Here is a 12,840-nt window from a genome sequence, read left to right as displayed (position 1 = left end):
TCAAAGTAATTCAACGTGTAATATCTCAAATGTAAGGAGGTCAGTGGCAAAATAAATTAAGCTTCAGTCCACCCAGCTGAAATAAGATTTAAAGGATTGCTTTTTGGGGTAGATCAATTTAAGGCATAGCAGTACCTACATAAGTAGAATATTGATTGAAAGGGGCTTGTGTGGGGATGCATTGGCTGCTGGAATTATATACCATATTCCAGCATTGAACACAGTGCAATGCATACAGGGTGTTCCCTGTATGTTATTGCCTGACTGACTGAGTCATCCATAAAATGTTATAAAGTGAAAATAGAAAAAGATTACTGTTTTAATATGCTGACCTTGAAGGACATGCCCATGGAACTAGCAAAGGTGAAAACAGCTTAACATTTCTTGCGTAGCTTACTCATTCAAATCCAAGATAGAACAGGCTTACAGTGAATTATATATACCCTTTCGCCAAATCATGGTGCCATGGTAAAATTTCAATGTGCGTTTTTTTTTCTCATATGTACCTAAATTTACTCTGTGGATCTCCAATGAATATTTAATGCTTTACAATATAAGGAGGCAAAACGACTTAAATTGTTTTCCTAGGACTACAAAGAAACAAAATGAGGAAAGAAGCAAGTATTCCCAGTAGTTTGCTCTTACAGCCTCTCTTCTGATAAAATTGAAGCCAAGATTTTGTGCTACTCTATGACGAGTACTGAAATCTTAAAAACTGATGAATAATAATAGATTTTTTTCTTTAATGGTAGGTATCTTTTGGAAAGTAAGATATAGCTCAAAGGCTCTTATTTCTTGACATACTTAGTGGGGAAAGTCAATATCAAAATACTTTGTTCCCTTGGATTCAGATATAAAGTTTAGTGCTTCTTCCACTGATCAGAGAGAAAATTCTTAGTCTTTGATTGGTTTTACAGAATCAAATTCAACCTCCTGGAAAGAAAGCATTGATTACTATAATACAGACTACTTAAGATGAAAGAAATAGAGTGCGAAGAGAATGAAAACTAAGAAGTTTGGGGGGCTGATTACTGGATTGGTCACAGCTCTCTGGAGTCTAATATTTACATAAATATCTCTTATCAACAGTCTCCGTCAAATGCAAGGCTCCAAGATTTTCTGCCCTCACAAAAGCTATGAGTACGGAAGAAAATGAATATGGTCTAGCCAGTGTCAAGCTGTAGCCAGCCAACGGAGAGTTTGTCATACTCACTGACAAAGTCAGATTGAGGTAGACTTGCTCAGTCCCAGAGCCTGAGCGCCCCAAGTGATGGAGTGCTTCGGCCACAGCCTCCTCTCTCAGGACCCCATCAAACTCCTCCTGTAAAACACCCAGAAAGGTAGACAAAGAAAAGACTCTCATTAGAAAAGAAACAATCTATCTTGTCATATCCAACACTTATTTAGGATATTTTATACCCAGGAGCTGAGCCCTCCAAAATTTACCGAGCCCCCAAAAAATTCTGTGTTGATAACATATACGTATTACATATAATTAAATAACTATCTGCCAAATCAATGTTTTCATTGGCACTGGTTTTTTCAGGTGGTCACTTACATTAGGCATTCAAAGTTGAGTGAACACTGTAGCAGTAGAAACAGTAGTATCAGTGGTGGTATTGAGTGGTTCTCTATTCCAGACACTGCACTAACAGCTCTCAATGGATGAACTCATTGAATCCTTTGGACAACACTGAGATAGGTACTCTTATCTCCACTTTACAGACGGAAGAATTAGGGTTTGGAGTTTAACTTGCCTGAAACTAAACAGATAGTATGTGACAGAGCTGGAATGAAAATCCCAATCTGTCCAGTCCCAGGGCAATTCTCCAAAACTGCCCTAACCACTGCATTTGACTGCTTACCCACACCCTAAAGGATGGTTACATCAAATTAAGGCAATCACTTCTCTTAATCTGGTATTCGTGCTGGAGAAAACAGGTCCTTCAGTTCACTTCCTATTAGTCAATGTTGCTAGATTTACAAAATGTACAAGATTATTAAAAAAGTGATGATCATTTCCATAAGAAGGTTGGCCCTTGGTCTATAGACATCACATGGACCAATGGCACCCTGACATGCCCTTCCTCCAACAATGACACACAAAAGAGATAACAGGTAGGTCAGTATCATGTTTGTGCTGCTTTCAGCTCCATAATGACCAACACATTGACACTGACATCAACGTGAGGACACAAAACATAGTGATCACATCAGTCACACCAACATAACTAACCATGACTAGCATATAGACTACAATGGCAAAATATCCTTTTTCTAAGTCCTCTATATGAATTCAGGAATCAACAGTGCTGCTCCGGCTGTAGGTACTGACGACATACGCATGTAGGCTTGTGCTATTATAAAGAGTTTCTTTCCCAGCAAGTTTCCACTGATTCAGGGAAGTAAATACCACCAACGGGGAGGCAGCACATGGCTTCAGAATTGGGCAGGCGTGGCTTGAACCCCAGCCCTGCCATTTTGGATGTGTGACTTTGGGGAGGTAAAGTTTTCACTGAGCCTTGTAGTTTTCAGCTATAAATAGGAAATGTTATTACCTTTGAAGAAATTCAGGACATGTCGCTCTAAAATATGCCACGTTGGTACATTGATTATTTTGAGCTGAAGGCACTTGAAAAACAGCAAATGCAGGGAAAGGCTCTTTCTGAACTCCCTTTATCTGCCTAAAGGCAGATCCTCCAAAAGAAACTCAGTTGTCCTAAATTCCTCCCCATTGGTGGTTTCATCAAACACAGAAGAATGACTTTTACCCACTCAGGAGAGGAGACCAGAAGTCAATGTCACACTCAGAAAGACTTTGTCACAAACTTTCATACCTCACGTCTGTTTTTCTAAGAGACTATTTAATTCCCTAAAAAGCATTTACTCTCCCCTAAGTGACCAGAATCCCTTCTCCCCTTCTCCTGTTGAGATGGTACATAACATCTGAAATCTCAGTGCTTTTTTGATTATTCACTTTTATTTTTTCCTGCAATGTCCCCCACAAACATTAAACATTTATTAAAACTTAATACATGTATAATACCTTTTCTCCTGTCAATCCACCTGTTGTCAGTTTATTTTGTAGACCCAGCTATAAAAGCCAGGAGAGTAGAGGGAAAGTCATTCCTTCCCTGCACCTTCTTTTAATATTTTTAGAGAAAGGAAAAAAATGGATATAAAACTCACAGCACAGTATGTGCAACACAGTGTTCCCAATAGATGACGATTTTTGTTACTACCAATTGATGAAGTCAGAAATTCTGCATCTTAATGTTTCACTCATCTATGCCAATCAGCCTGTTCACAAAATGGGCAAAACACATTTACTTTTCTAAATGAAGTTCTAATTTATTACATAAGGCCGGGAAGGAATGTTACCTTCCCTCCAAACTTTCCACCTAGCCCTCTGAAGTTCATCCATTTCCTGGAAATATGAAGACACTGCATCTTCACGTCTAGCAGATGGATGCTTATTTTTCAACTTAGCCACTGACATGGAGATGAGCAACACTGTCACCATTTTTCCTTGGGGAAGGCAGCACTCTGCACAATAACCTCCTCACACCTCCTGAGGTTCCTGACATTTGGCAGTATCATGTCTTCTCCTTCTGATCTTTGGTCATTTTCAAGCTCCTGTCATTACCTTGAGTGGCTTCAGAATCCCTATGGATGGCCATCCAACACCCTATTCCCAGCACATGCACACACGCACAATTCTTTACTGCCTCAGCTCCAGACAGCTTACTCTCACGGCCATGCCCTGGACCTAGCCACCATGCTAAACTGCTCCACCCTGGAAACCTCAGACCCCAGTGTTCCACTCTAATCCCACAATTGCTTATCCTTCAACCTATCTAGCACCTGTTGAACTTGTTCACTGACCACAACAAAATCTCCAGTCTGTTCACAGATAGACACCTTTCTCAGAGTCTATCTGTTCCCATCTAACTATACTCCCTTCCCTACTGGGTAGCCCATAGGCAACTCCTTTTTTCTTTCTTTTTTTTTTTTTTTAGACATGGTCTTGCTCTGTCACCTGGGCTGAAATGTAGTGTTGTGATCTCAGCTCAAAGCCTCAACCTCCCAGGCTCAAGCCATCCTCCCACCTCAGCCTCCAAAATAGATGGGTCTACAGGCATGTGCCACCATGGCTGGCTAATTTTTATCATTTTTTTTTATAGAGGCAGGGTTTCACCATGTTTCCCAGGCTGATCTCAAACTCCTGGGCTCAAATGATCAGCCCACTTCCACTTCCCAAAGTGCTGGGACTACAGGCACGAGCCATCACACCTGGCCCTATAGGCAATTTCAATTTCTCTCTATCTTCAAGTCTCTGATCCTTGTCCCCTGGTTACAACTACCCCATCCACATACAAATCAGAATCAAGTTCACAATCAACTGCTGCATTGAGGCAGGACTGTGTCATGTTCGTCATTCATCAGGGGGAAAAAAATCTATAGAATACCCAGCACATGCCAGCCACTCTGCTTGGCTCAATGGATAAGAAACAGTGAATCAGTGAACAGATATGGTGCCTGTCTATAAGGGATTTACAGTTCAGTCTGGGAGACAGATAAGTATGCAAACAATTTTTGGATTTGATAAATAGTATAATAGAGATAAGCAGTGTCTGCTGACTATGAGCAGGGCCCCTATTGTGTGTCAGTACCAGGGTGGAGTAAGTGGTTAGCAAAATCTTCCTAGGAGAGAGCAATTCAATTGAGACCCAAATTGTGAGTTACTCTGGCCAAAGGGAAGATAAAGCTGAAGAGCGAGCCAAGAAATAGTATTACAGGCAAAAGGGGCAGCATGTACAAAATCCCAAAGGCAAAAGCAAGCATGGCCTATTGAGAGAACGATGAAGGTTCAGGACGGCTGAGCCTAAGTGTGAAGGAGGCAAACAGTGGCTCGCACATGGTGAGTGCTCAAACATGGGTTGAAAGAATGAATGCACCTCTTCTGCCCCCTAGCTGCTGAGTGGGCTGGAGAAGACCCCACAACCCTGCATCCTGGAGACCCTGTAAAGCTGACTTTCAGCTGGGCCTCTTTGCTATGAAAGTCTCCCATTCTTCATCAGCCCCTTTTCAACTACCCTTCTTGACTAACCCAGCTCTCCATCACTCTCAAGCTGTGCAGTGCCTCAACTCCTTTGCCCTCTTCTCCACTAATGCCCTTCTCTTCTACTTCTGAGACAAAGTGGAAGCTCTCAGATGTTAAGCCTCTCAGCTTCCTAGGAGCACCTGTCCTAATGCTTCTCACTCAGGTCTTAGAGGAAGACTGTGCCTTCTCTCTACTCAGGGTCCCACCCCCTTCTCTTTCCTCGGGGACCATTTTTGCCCCCTTTCATCTGTGTTTTGAACCCACCACTCTCCACTGTTCCCACTCCAGCTATAAAAATGTGTCAGACTCTTCTGTCCTACAGAGGCTCTCTTCAGTTCTGCAGGTTCCTTTAGCTATAAACTAGAGTTTCCTTTAATAACCAATCTTCTCTAGAGTTGTTCGTTTTTTATGCCTTAGTTCTCCTTTCCTCGCCTCCCAACTAGTTTTCAACTTCACTTAGCCTCCTATTCACCCACCTCATAAAAACCACATGGGCCAATGTCTCCAATGACCCTCAAACAGGCAAAATGAAGGAGCACTTTTTAGACCTCTTCCCACAACCTATTTGTAGTGTAACCCATTCCCATCTTCTTCTTTTTTTTTTTTTTTTTTTCTTTTTCTTTTGAGACAAGGTATTTCTCTGTCACCCAGACTGGAGTGCAGTGGCATGATCATAGCTCACTGCAGCCTCGAACTCCTGGGTTCAAGTGATCCTTTTGCCTCAGCCTCCCAAGTAGCTGGGACTAGAGGTGCATACCACTATGATCCATCGGCTAATTTTTTAAAAAACCTTTTATAGAGATGGGGTCTCACTATGTTACCCAGACTGGTCTCAAACTCTGGCCTGAAGCTATCCTCCTGCCTCTGGCTCACAAAGTGTCAGGATTTCAGGCATGAGCCACTGCACCCGGTCATCATGTTCTTGAGACTCTTGGCTTCCCTATCATATAGGTCTTCTTTCTCCTCCTACTTCTACCAGTCCTTCCCAGTTTTCTTCCCTGCTTCATCTGCCTACCGCTTAAATACCCTTAGTATCTGTACCTTTATGGTTCTATTTGTGGTCTTTTCCCTCCTATTCCTTCCGGGATGATTTCCCAGAATCTAGTGGTGATAATTCCCATGCCTCCTACTCTGAGATCCCTGCCCTGATTCCCAGTCATATGGTTCATATATCCAACTCCTTAACAAATAGCTCCATCTGTCCCTGATTCCTATGATAGACAACAGCCTTAATATTACCCCAGACCATGCCATAGGCCTAACAGTCATCCTAGACTTCTAATATTTAGTTTGTAACTGAACCATCTTAAATACTTTGAATATGTTTTATCTTTAGTTTCCATTCCCACTGCCACTGCCTTAATCCAAGCTCTTCTCACTCCCCCCTGGATTTTGCTAGAATCTTCTCACTGATCTCCTTGCCTCCAGTATTACCATCCTCCAATCTAATACCACCTGGCCAACAGAGCAGTTCCCCACTGTGTAGAGACCCAAGTCCATGTTCCTACGGTATCACAGTGCCCTCCACAATCTCACCCCTACCTAGGAGGCTGCTTCTGTTCTCACCTGTAACTCATCACTAGGAAAAGCTGCCACCTGCCTGCCCACACACCACCTCTCCACCCAGGCAAGAGTCTCCTTCCCCTGAAGTCTTCAATGTCCCTGCAATCCAGGTGTCAGCTGTACTCATCTCTGTATGACATACTACAGGTATGCTGAATTGCTATTATTTACTCATATTCTTATGTCGCTTTGAGAGCAGGGACCATGTATGTCTTCAATCATGTTCTCATCTTTTTCTACCATTACTGTTATTATTTATTGCAGCCATAATTTTTTGAGAGTCTATTCTGTATGAGACACTATAGTAAGAACTTTAAATATAGAGTTTCTTATTAAATTTGATGTTCATAACTATCCCAGGAGTAGGTATTATTACACATATTAAGGGACTGAAAAGAAGTGTTTTTCATGCATCAATTTTTGGGCCTAGAAACTTCTGCTCTGTACAGTCAAAGAGTGCTTTCTGCATAGCAATCATTCAGTAAATGCTTGTTCAATGAAGGCTAAATAAATCAAATCACTTAATGGGTTGTAGTTAGCAGATAAAAACATGTAAGTTACTATTTGTATTATTAACTGCATCAAAATATATTATGATAAGCGTTTAACATATAGGATCTCATTTAATTCTCACAATTGTTTAAGTATTATTATAATTCCCACATTAACAATGAGAGAGGTTAAGTAACTTGCTCAAGATCTCGCAACTAACAAAAGGCTGAATCAAGCCTCAAACACAAATCTTTGATTCCAACAGCAGTGTTTTGAACAGGTGGTCCATACTGCCTCCCTTACTTCATAAGGGTTTCTGAGGTTTAAGGCATGTTGTATTAAAGGCACTCAATAATCATTGTGACCATCATAGCATTGCAAAGGTGCTAAGCTGGGAATAAGCTGGGAATAACAGGCTAACATGGGAATAATAAATCACTGAACATGAATTTCCAAATGTTTCTTTTTAAAACTTTGTTTCAGTTTATTTAGCATATTAATATGTATGCAATACTACAAAAAGCCAAAATAGAATAAAAACACAAAATTAATATTTAGAATATAAATGGAAGAAATAATGAACCTGTTCCACATGTGTCTTATAAGCCAAAAACGAATAGCTAGTTCATGTCAACCCCTTCTATGGTTTGTTAATGGCATACTGAAGACAGATTAACAATAGTGCTAATGAACCCCACAGCCAGCCGAAGAGCTATGTGTTAATTAGAATAACAAAATATACTGGTGGTTCATTTGTGAATTCCTCTGGGGGGAAGCTGGTGGAAACCATACAAACATCTCAAAGTTGCAAAAACACCACTAGAGTTTTGCAATAGTCACTGTTAAAGATAGAAAGTAAATCAACAAAAGACAAAAGAAGTAATAATGAACAGAATAATTAATAGCTTTTTATGGTCAACTTTAAGCATAACTAATGGGAACTAGCTCACGTAGAAGGAAGTAAAAAAAGGGGAAAGACAAAATGGAGGATGAGAATGGGAAAAAAAGAAAAAAACAGGCAAAATGTTGAAAGTGAACAGAAGGACATTACAAAGGAAGGGGAACCCAAGTGGTTAATAGAAGAATCAGAGTAACAGAAGACACTGCAGGTTAGAAAGGGGAGAATAAGGAGAAATAGGACAAATGAGGAAAGGAGTTTGTGAAAGGGAACAGGCATAACACAGAAATATGTTTGGCCTCAAAGAGAAAAGGTGACTATGAATAGATGCAAAGATGCAAAGAGGGGAAACCAGAAGAATATCACAGAATGAGAGCACTGAAAATATCCTAGGCTGGGCACAGTGGCTCATGCCTGTAACACTAACACTTAGGGAGGCTGAGGTGGCCAGATTGCTTGAGCCCAGGAGATTATGACCAGCCTGGACAATATGGCGAGACCCCCATCTCTACAAAAAATACAATAATTAGCCAGGCGCTCTGATGTACACCTGTAGTCCCTGCTACTCAGGAGGCTGAGGCAGGAGGATTACTTGAGCCTAGGAGGTTGAGACAGCAGTGAGTCATGACTGCACCACTGTATTCCAGTCTGGGTGACAGAGTAAGACCCTGTGAAAGAAAGAGAAGAGGAGAGAAGAGGAGAGGAAAGGAGAGGATGGGAGGGGAGGGGAAGGGGGGAGGGAAGAGAGGGAAGGAGAGGGGAGGGGGAAGAAAGGCAGGAAGGAGAGAGTGGAGGGGAGGGAGGGAGGAAGGGAGGGAGGGAAGAAAGAATGAAGGAAAGAAAGAGAAAGAAAGAAAAAAGAAAGAGAAGGAAGGAAAAGAAAGAGAGAAAGAGAGAGGAAGGAAGGAAGGAAAAGAGGGAGGGGGGAAGACAGGAAGGAAGGAAGGGAGGAAGGAAGGAAAAAAGAAAGAAAGAAAGAGAGGGAGGGAAGGGAAGGAAGGAAGGAAAAGAAAGAGGGAGAGAGGGGAAGGCAGGAAGGAAGGGAGAGAAGGTAGGAAAAAAGAAAGAAAGAAAGAGAGAGAGGGAGGGAGGAAGGACAAAAGGAAGGAAGGAAGGAAGGAAGGAAGGAAGGAAGGAGAAGAGGGAAGGAGGGGAAAGCAGGAAGGCAAGAAGGGAGAAAGGAAGGTAGGGAAGGAGGGAGGGAGGGAGGGAGGAAGGAAGGAAGGAAGGAAAGAAGGAAGGAAGGAGAAGAAAGAAAGAGAAAGAAAGAAGAAAAGAAAATATTCTACTTCTCTACATTATATTTACTTCTGAAAAGAATTTCATGCAATTTATACTGTCAAAGAAAAGGAAAGGGGAGAGAAAACATAAAGAAAACTTTGAAATTAAGAAAAACTATTGAATCTAAGTTTCCTGGCAGCCAAGACAAAGAGAAGAACCTAACAGTGTATTGAAACGAAGCAAATTAGGCCGGGTGCGGTGGCTCATGCCTGTAATCCCAGCACTTTGGGAGGCCAAGGTGGGCGGATCGCGAGGTCAGGAGATTGAGACCATCCTGGCTAACACGGTGAAACCCCGTCTCTACTAAAAAAAAAAAAATTAGCTGGTCGTGGTGGCACACACCTGTAGTCCCAGCTACTCAGGGGGCTGATGCAGGAGAATCGCTTGAACCCAGGAGGTGGAGCTTGCAATGGGCGGAGATCACGCCACTGCACTCCAGCCTGGTGACAGAATGAGACTCCATCTCAAAAAACAAATAAATAAAATAGAAAGGAAGCAAATTAAATTACGCTTCTGAAAGAAAGTAATTTATTGGAAGCCAAGAGAAAAAAGGGATGTGATAAGAAGTGAAAAAGGACAAGAAGACAGCAGTGGACTAAGAAAGGAAAAGGACGACAATAAGCGTAAGAAAGAAGAGGAATTGTGCGGTGGTCAGAAGAGGTATTGTAGAAAGGAGGGAATCGAATCAGCAGTTACGTGAAACGTGAAGCCGCCACCCCAGTCAATACAGGTGGGATGATGGAAACATTCCCCACATCCTAAAATACTCCCACAATGAGCTGACTGTTTGAACATTCTAGGGCTCTTTTCTGGTGTGTGTGCATGTTGCTTGTATAAGGCATATGCCCCTGACAGAAGTAATGTATTCAAATTTTAAGTCACTTAGTCTTTGAAGAAGCACTTTCAAAAGAGGATTATTATTATTATTATTATTATTTTCCCTGGAGAGAGGCTGACGGCACTAAAACTGAGGAAGAGTGTGGAAGTATGTCATAGCCATGGGCAACAGGTGCTGGCAATGTCAGAGATGAACTCTGCCTATTCACAAGACTGTCAAAGTATAATTTTGAAAAAGCTAAAGCCATAATTCCCAGATAATTATCTAGACACTCTTTCAAAGTGACGCTGTGTTAACTTGACTCATAAGAAATCAAATGTGTTAATGAAAAAAGAAAGGAGATATTTAGAGCTATTTCAGGCAGGGGGTGAGAAAATGGGGTAACAGACAGGGGAAGAAAAGTGGGGGAAGAGGCGTTCCTGGAGGCGAGAGAGCCTGACAAGGTGTGGGAAACTTCGGGCTGGTGGGGGTGCATCAGGGAGCTGCTGCTGAAGTAGCAGGCCCTGACGGCTGGACGAGGAAGCCAGGGAGTGAGGAGTCGGGGGGAAGACACACCTCCAAATTCAGCATTTCGGACTCTGAGGACTCCTCGGATCCCGCCTCGCCCTCGCTCTGGTCTTCGTCTCCGTCCACGTCCAGCTCCTGATCCGGGTGCATGAGCTGCTGGAGCAGGTGGGAGGAGGCTCTGTTAGACCTGCCTTTCGTCTTCTGCCCCATGGGAAAAGAAGGCCAGCAAGGCTGACGCTCTTTTTCTGAACGAAACTGTAACGATCGGGCTCCATTTCGGGATCTGCCCAAGCCTCTCAGGAGAGAGGAAGCTCTGGTCCTCACGAGAGCCCTCTTGGGGGTCGCCATCTTGTTTAGCGGGGTTGCCTAGGAGACTGACCCCCGGCAAGGGGAACCGCGGGGGATTCTGGGGCCTGTAGTTTCCTCCGCGCGAGCTCGCCTTCTGCAGGCGGGGCATTGGGAGCTCCACTTGACTTTTCTTTTTCTCAGCCTCTTCTGTTATTTTTCTCTCTTTGGTCCGTTCTGTTCGCTTCTCTTTCTTGTTTTCACCTCTTTTCGCTATACCCCCTTTCTTTGTCTCCCGCCGTTTCCTCCCTACCCTGAGACCCCTCTTAGAGTTTTGTCATCCCACGCTAGGATCGCAGGTGCGCCACGTTCCCGCTTCATTCTCAAAGGGCCGCAGAGTCGTACTTTGGAAGTGTCTAATGTGTCTAAAGCTGACTGTAGGAAAGCTAGTACCGTTGAAATTTATGCAGAGCGCGATGCTAGGAGATGAGGGTGCATACAAGTGAAATAGAAGGCATGGTTCCTGTCCTTATGATTTAATTGCAGATAATAAAGAGAAACTACCGGACGACGCCTGAGAGCTGATTTCCAATTAATTTACATTCCCCACCCCCACCCCCCAGTGATAAGCCTTGTCCTTGGGGAGAAAAACTGGCAGTGGTCTAACAATCCAAACAGAGAGAGAAAAAACTGCTGTCAAATTGACACTGTATCTGAAAGCGTCTGAAAAGCTATTAGCATCCCATAAATAATTATATTAGTCAAGTGACCTGCATTGGCAATTATTTTAATATTGTTGCATAGGCTTTCTTTGCAGTTAAAAAAATACTCTTGCAAGATAACAAAGCGTGATTTTATGCTAGTGTGATTTTATGTGACCCGAATCCCATAGCCTTAAGCTCCACAAAGTCGACACTCTATAGAAAAGCAGAATGAAAATTATAGTAACTATTATTGCCATAGTGATGACAATAGAGATCCTTGCAGGGAAGTAACCCTCATCCTCCTGGCCTTACAGGGCCTTTTCTGCACGCTTCAGTGACAGCAGTTGCAAATACAAAATGATCCTGTCAATGGCTGTCAGGGGAGAAGGAGAAAAAATCCTTATGGACACCATCCATTGACTATTATCTTTCTCAGTGCTTGAGGGGCCGTTAAAACTGACATAAAGCTTTCAGAATTACCTTCCTTCATTATCTTGCTAGTCATAAACGTAAAGGCCATAAGCAAAGTATCTCTTTCTGCCAGGCTCATCTTGCTTTTTGCTTATTTCTTTTTCCAATAAGTAGAGATTCCTCCAAGGGAATTTGTAGGGCTTAACCCTTGTAGGGCTTGGCTTTGGCTAAGTGACATAGGGAAGAATCAGGCAGAAAGTGTAAAAATGTAAATCTCGATCGTTTTTCTTTTTTTCAGTAACTTAATCAGCATTTCTAGTGAGTTTCACCAATGTCGGTCTACTGAGGAGAGTGTCTGAAGGCAGTCAAAGAATAATTTTCAAAAAGTTAAAAACAGCATTCTTATATAAAAAATAGAATGAAGCACATGTGAAAGATTCTATTCGACTCACTAATTAATGAAGAAATCAGGAAGATAGTAATTAGGTATTCAGAGTCCATGAGAAAAGACATTCTGAAATAAGTTTGCCAAGTTGTAGACAAAACTGGTTAATGTCCCACAGGGCAATCAAACTATAGCCTTCGAGGTCATATGGTCTAAGAATTCTGCCTCCTTTCATCTTCATATCCACCTTCTGTCTATCCTCATTAGACAGATGAGACCACTGAGCCTCAGAGAAGTTAAATAACTCAGAGAGGTCAAAAGCCAAGTGGTGGTACTGAAGTCCAGACCTAGAATGACCAACTCCACAGTCCA

General features: G+C 42.4%; 1 protein-coding gene across 2 annotated transcripts in view; it reads right to left on the bottom strand.

Annotated features, from left to right (window-relative positions):
- The window catches only part of LRGUK (leucine rich repeats and guanylate kinase domain containing), a 129,026-nt gene extending 117,967 nt beyond the window's left edge, over positions 1–11,059 (bottom strand). For both annotated transcript variants that reach the window (XM_005550807.5, XM_045388333.3), the window contains exons 1-2: positions 10,732–11,059; positions 1,214–1,321 (exon numbers count right to left, since the gene is read on the bottom strand). In XM_005550807.5, coding sequence (XP_005550864.3) covers positions 1,214–1,321; positions 10,732–11,031 — 408 coding nt within the window. In that variant the 5' untranslated portion in view covers positions 11,032–11,059. The remainder of the gene's footprint in view (positions 1–1,213; positions 1,322–10,731) is intronic.
- Positions 11,060–12,840: the final 1,781 nt, after the last annotated feature.

The sequence above is a fragment of the Macaca fascicularis genome, chromosome 3 (genome assembly GCF_037993035.2).
Source record: "Macaca fascicularis isolate 582-1 chromosome 3, T2T-MFA8v1.1".
Taxonomy (NCBI): domain Eukaryota; kingdom Metazoa; phylum Chordata; class Mammalia; order Primates; family Cercopithecidae; genus Macaca; species Macaca fascicularis.
Note: the sequence above shows the minus strand (reverse complement) of the source record. Positions and strands in the feature narration are given on the sequence as shown.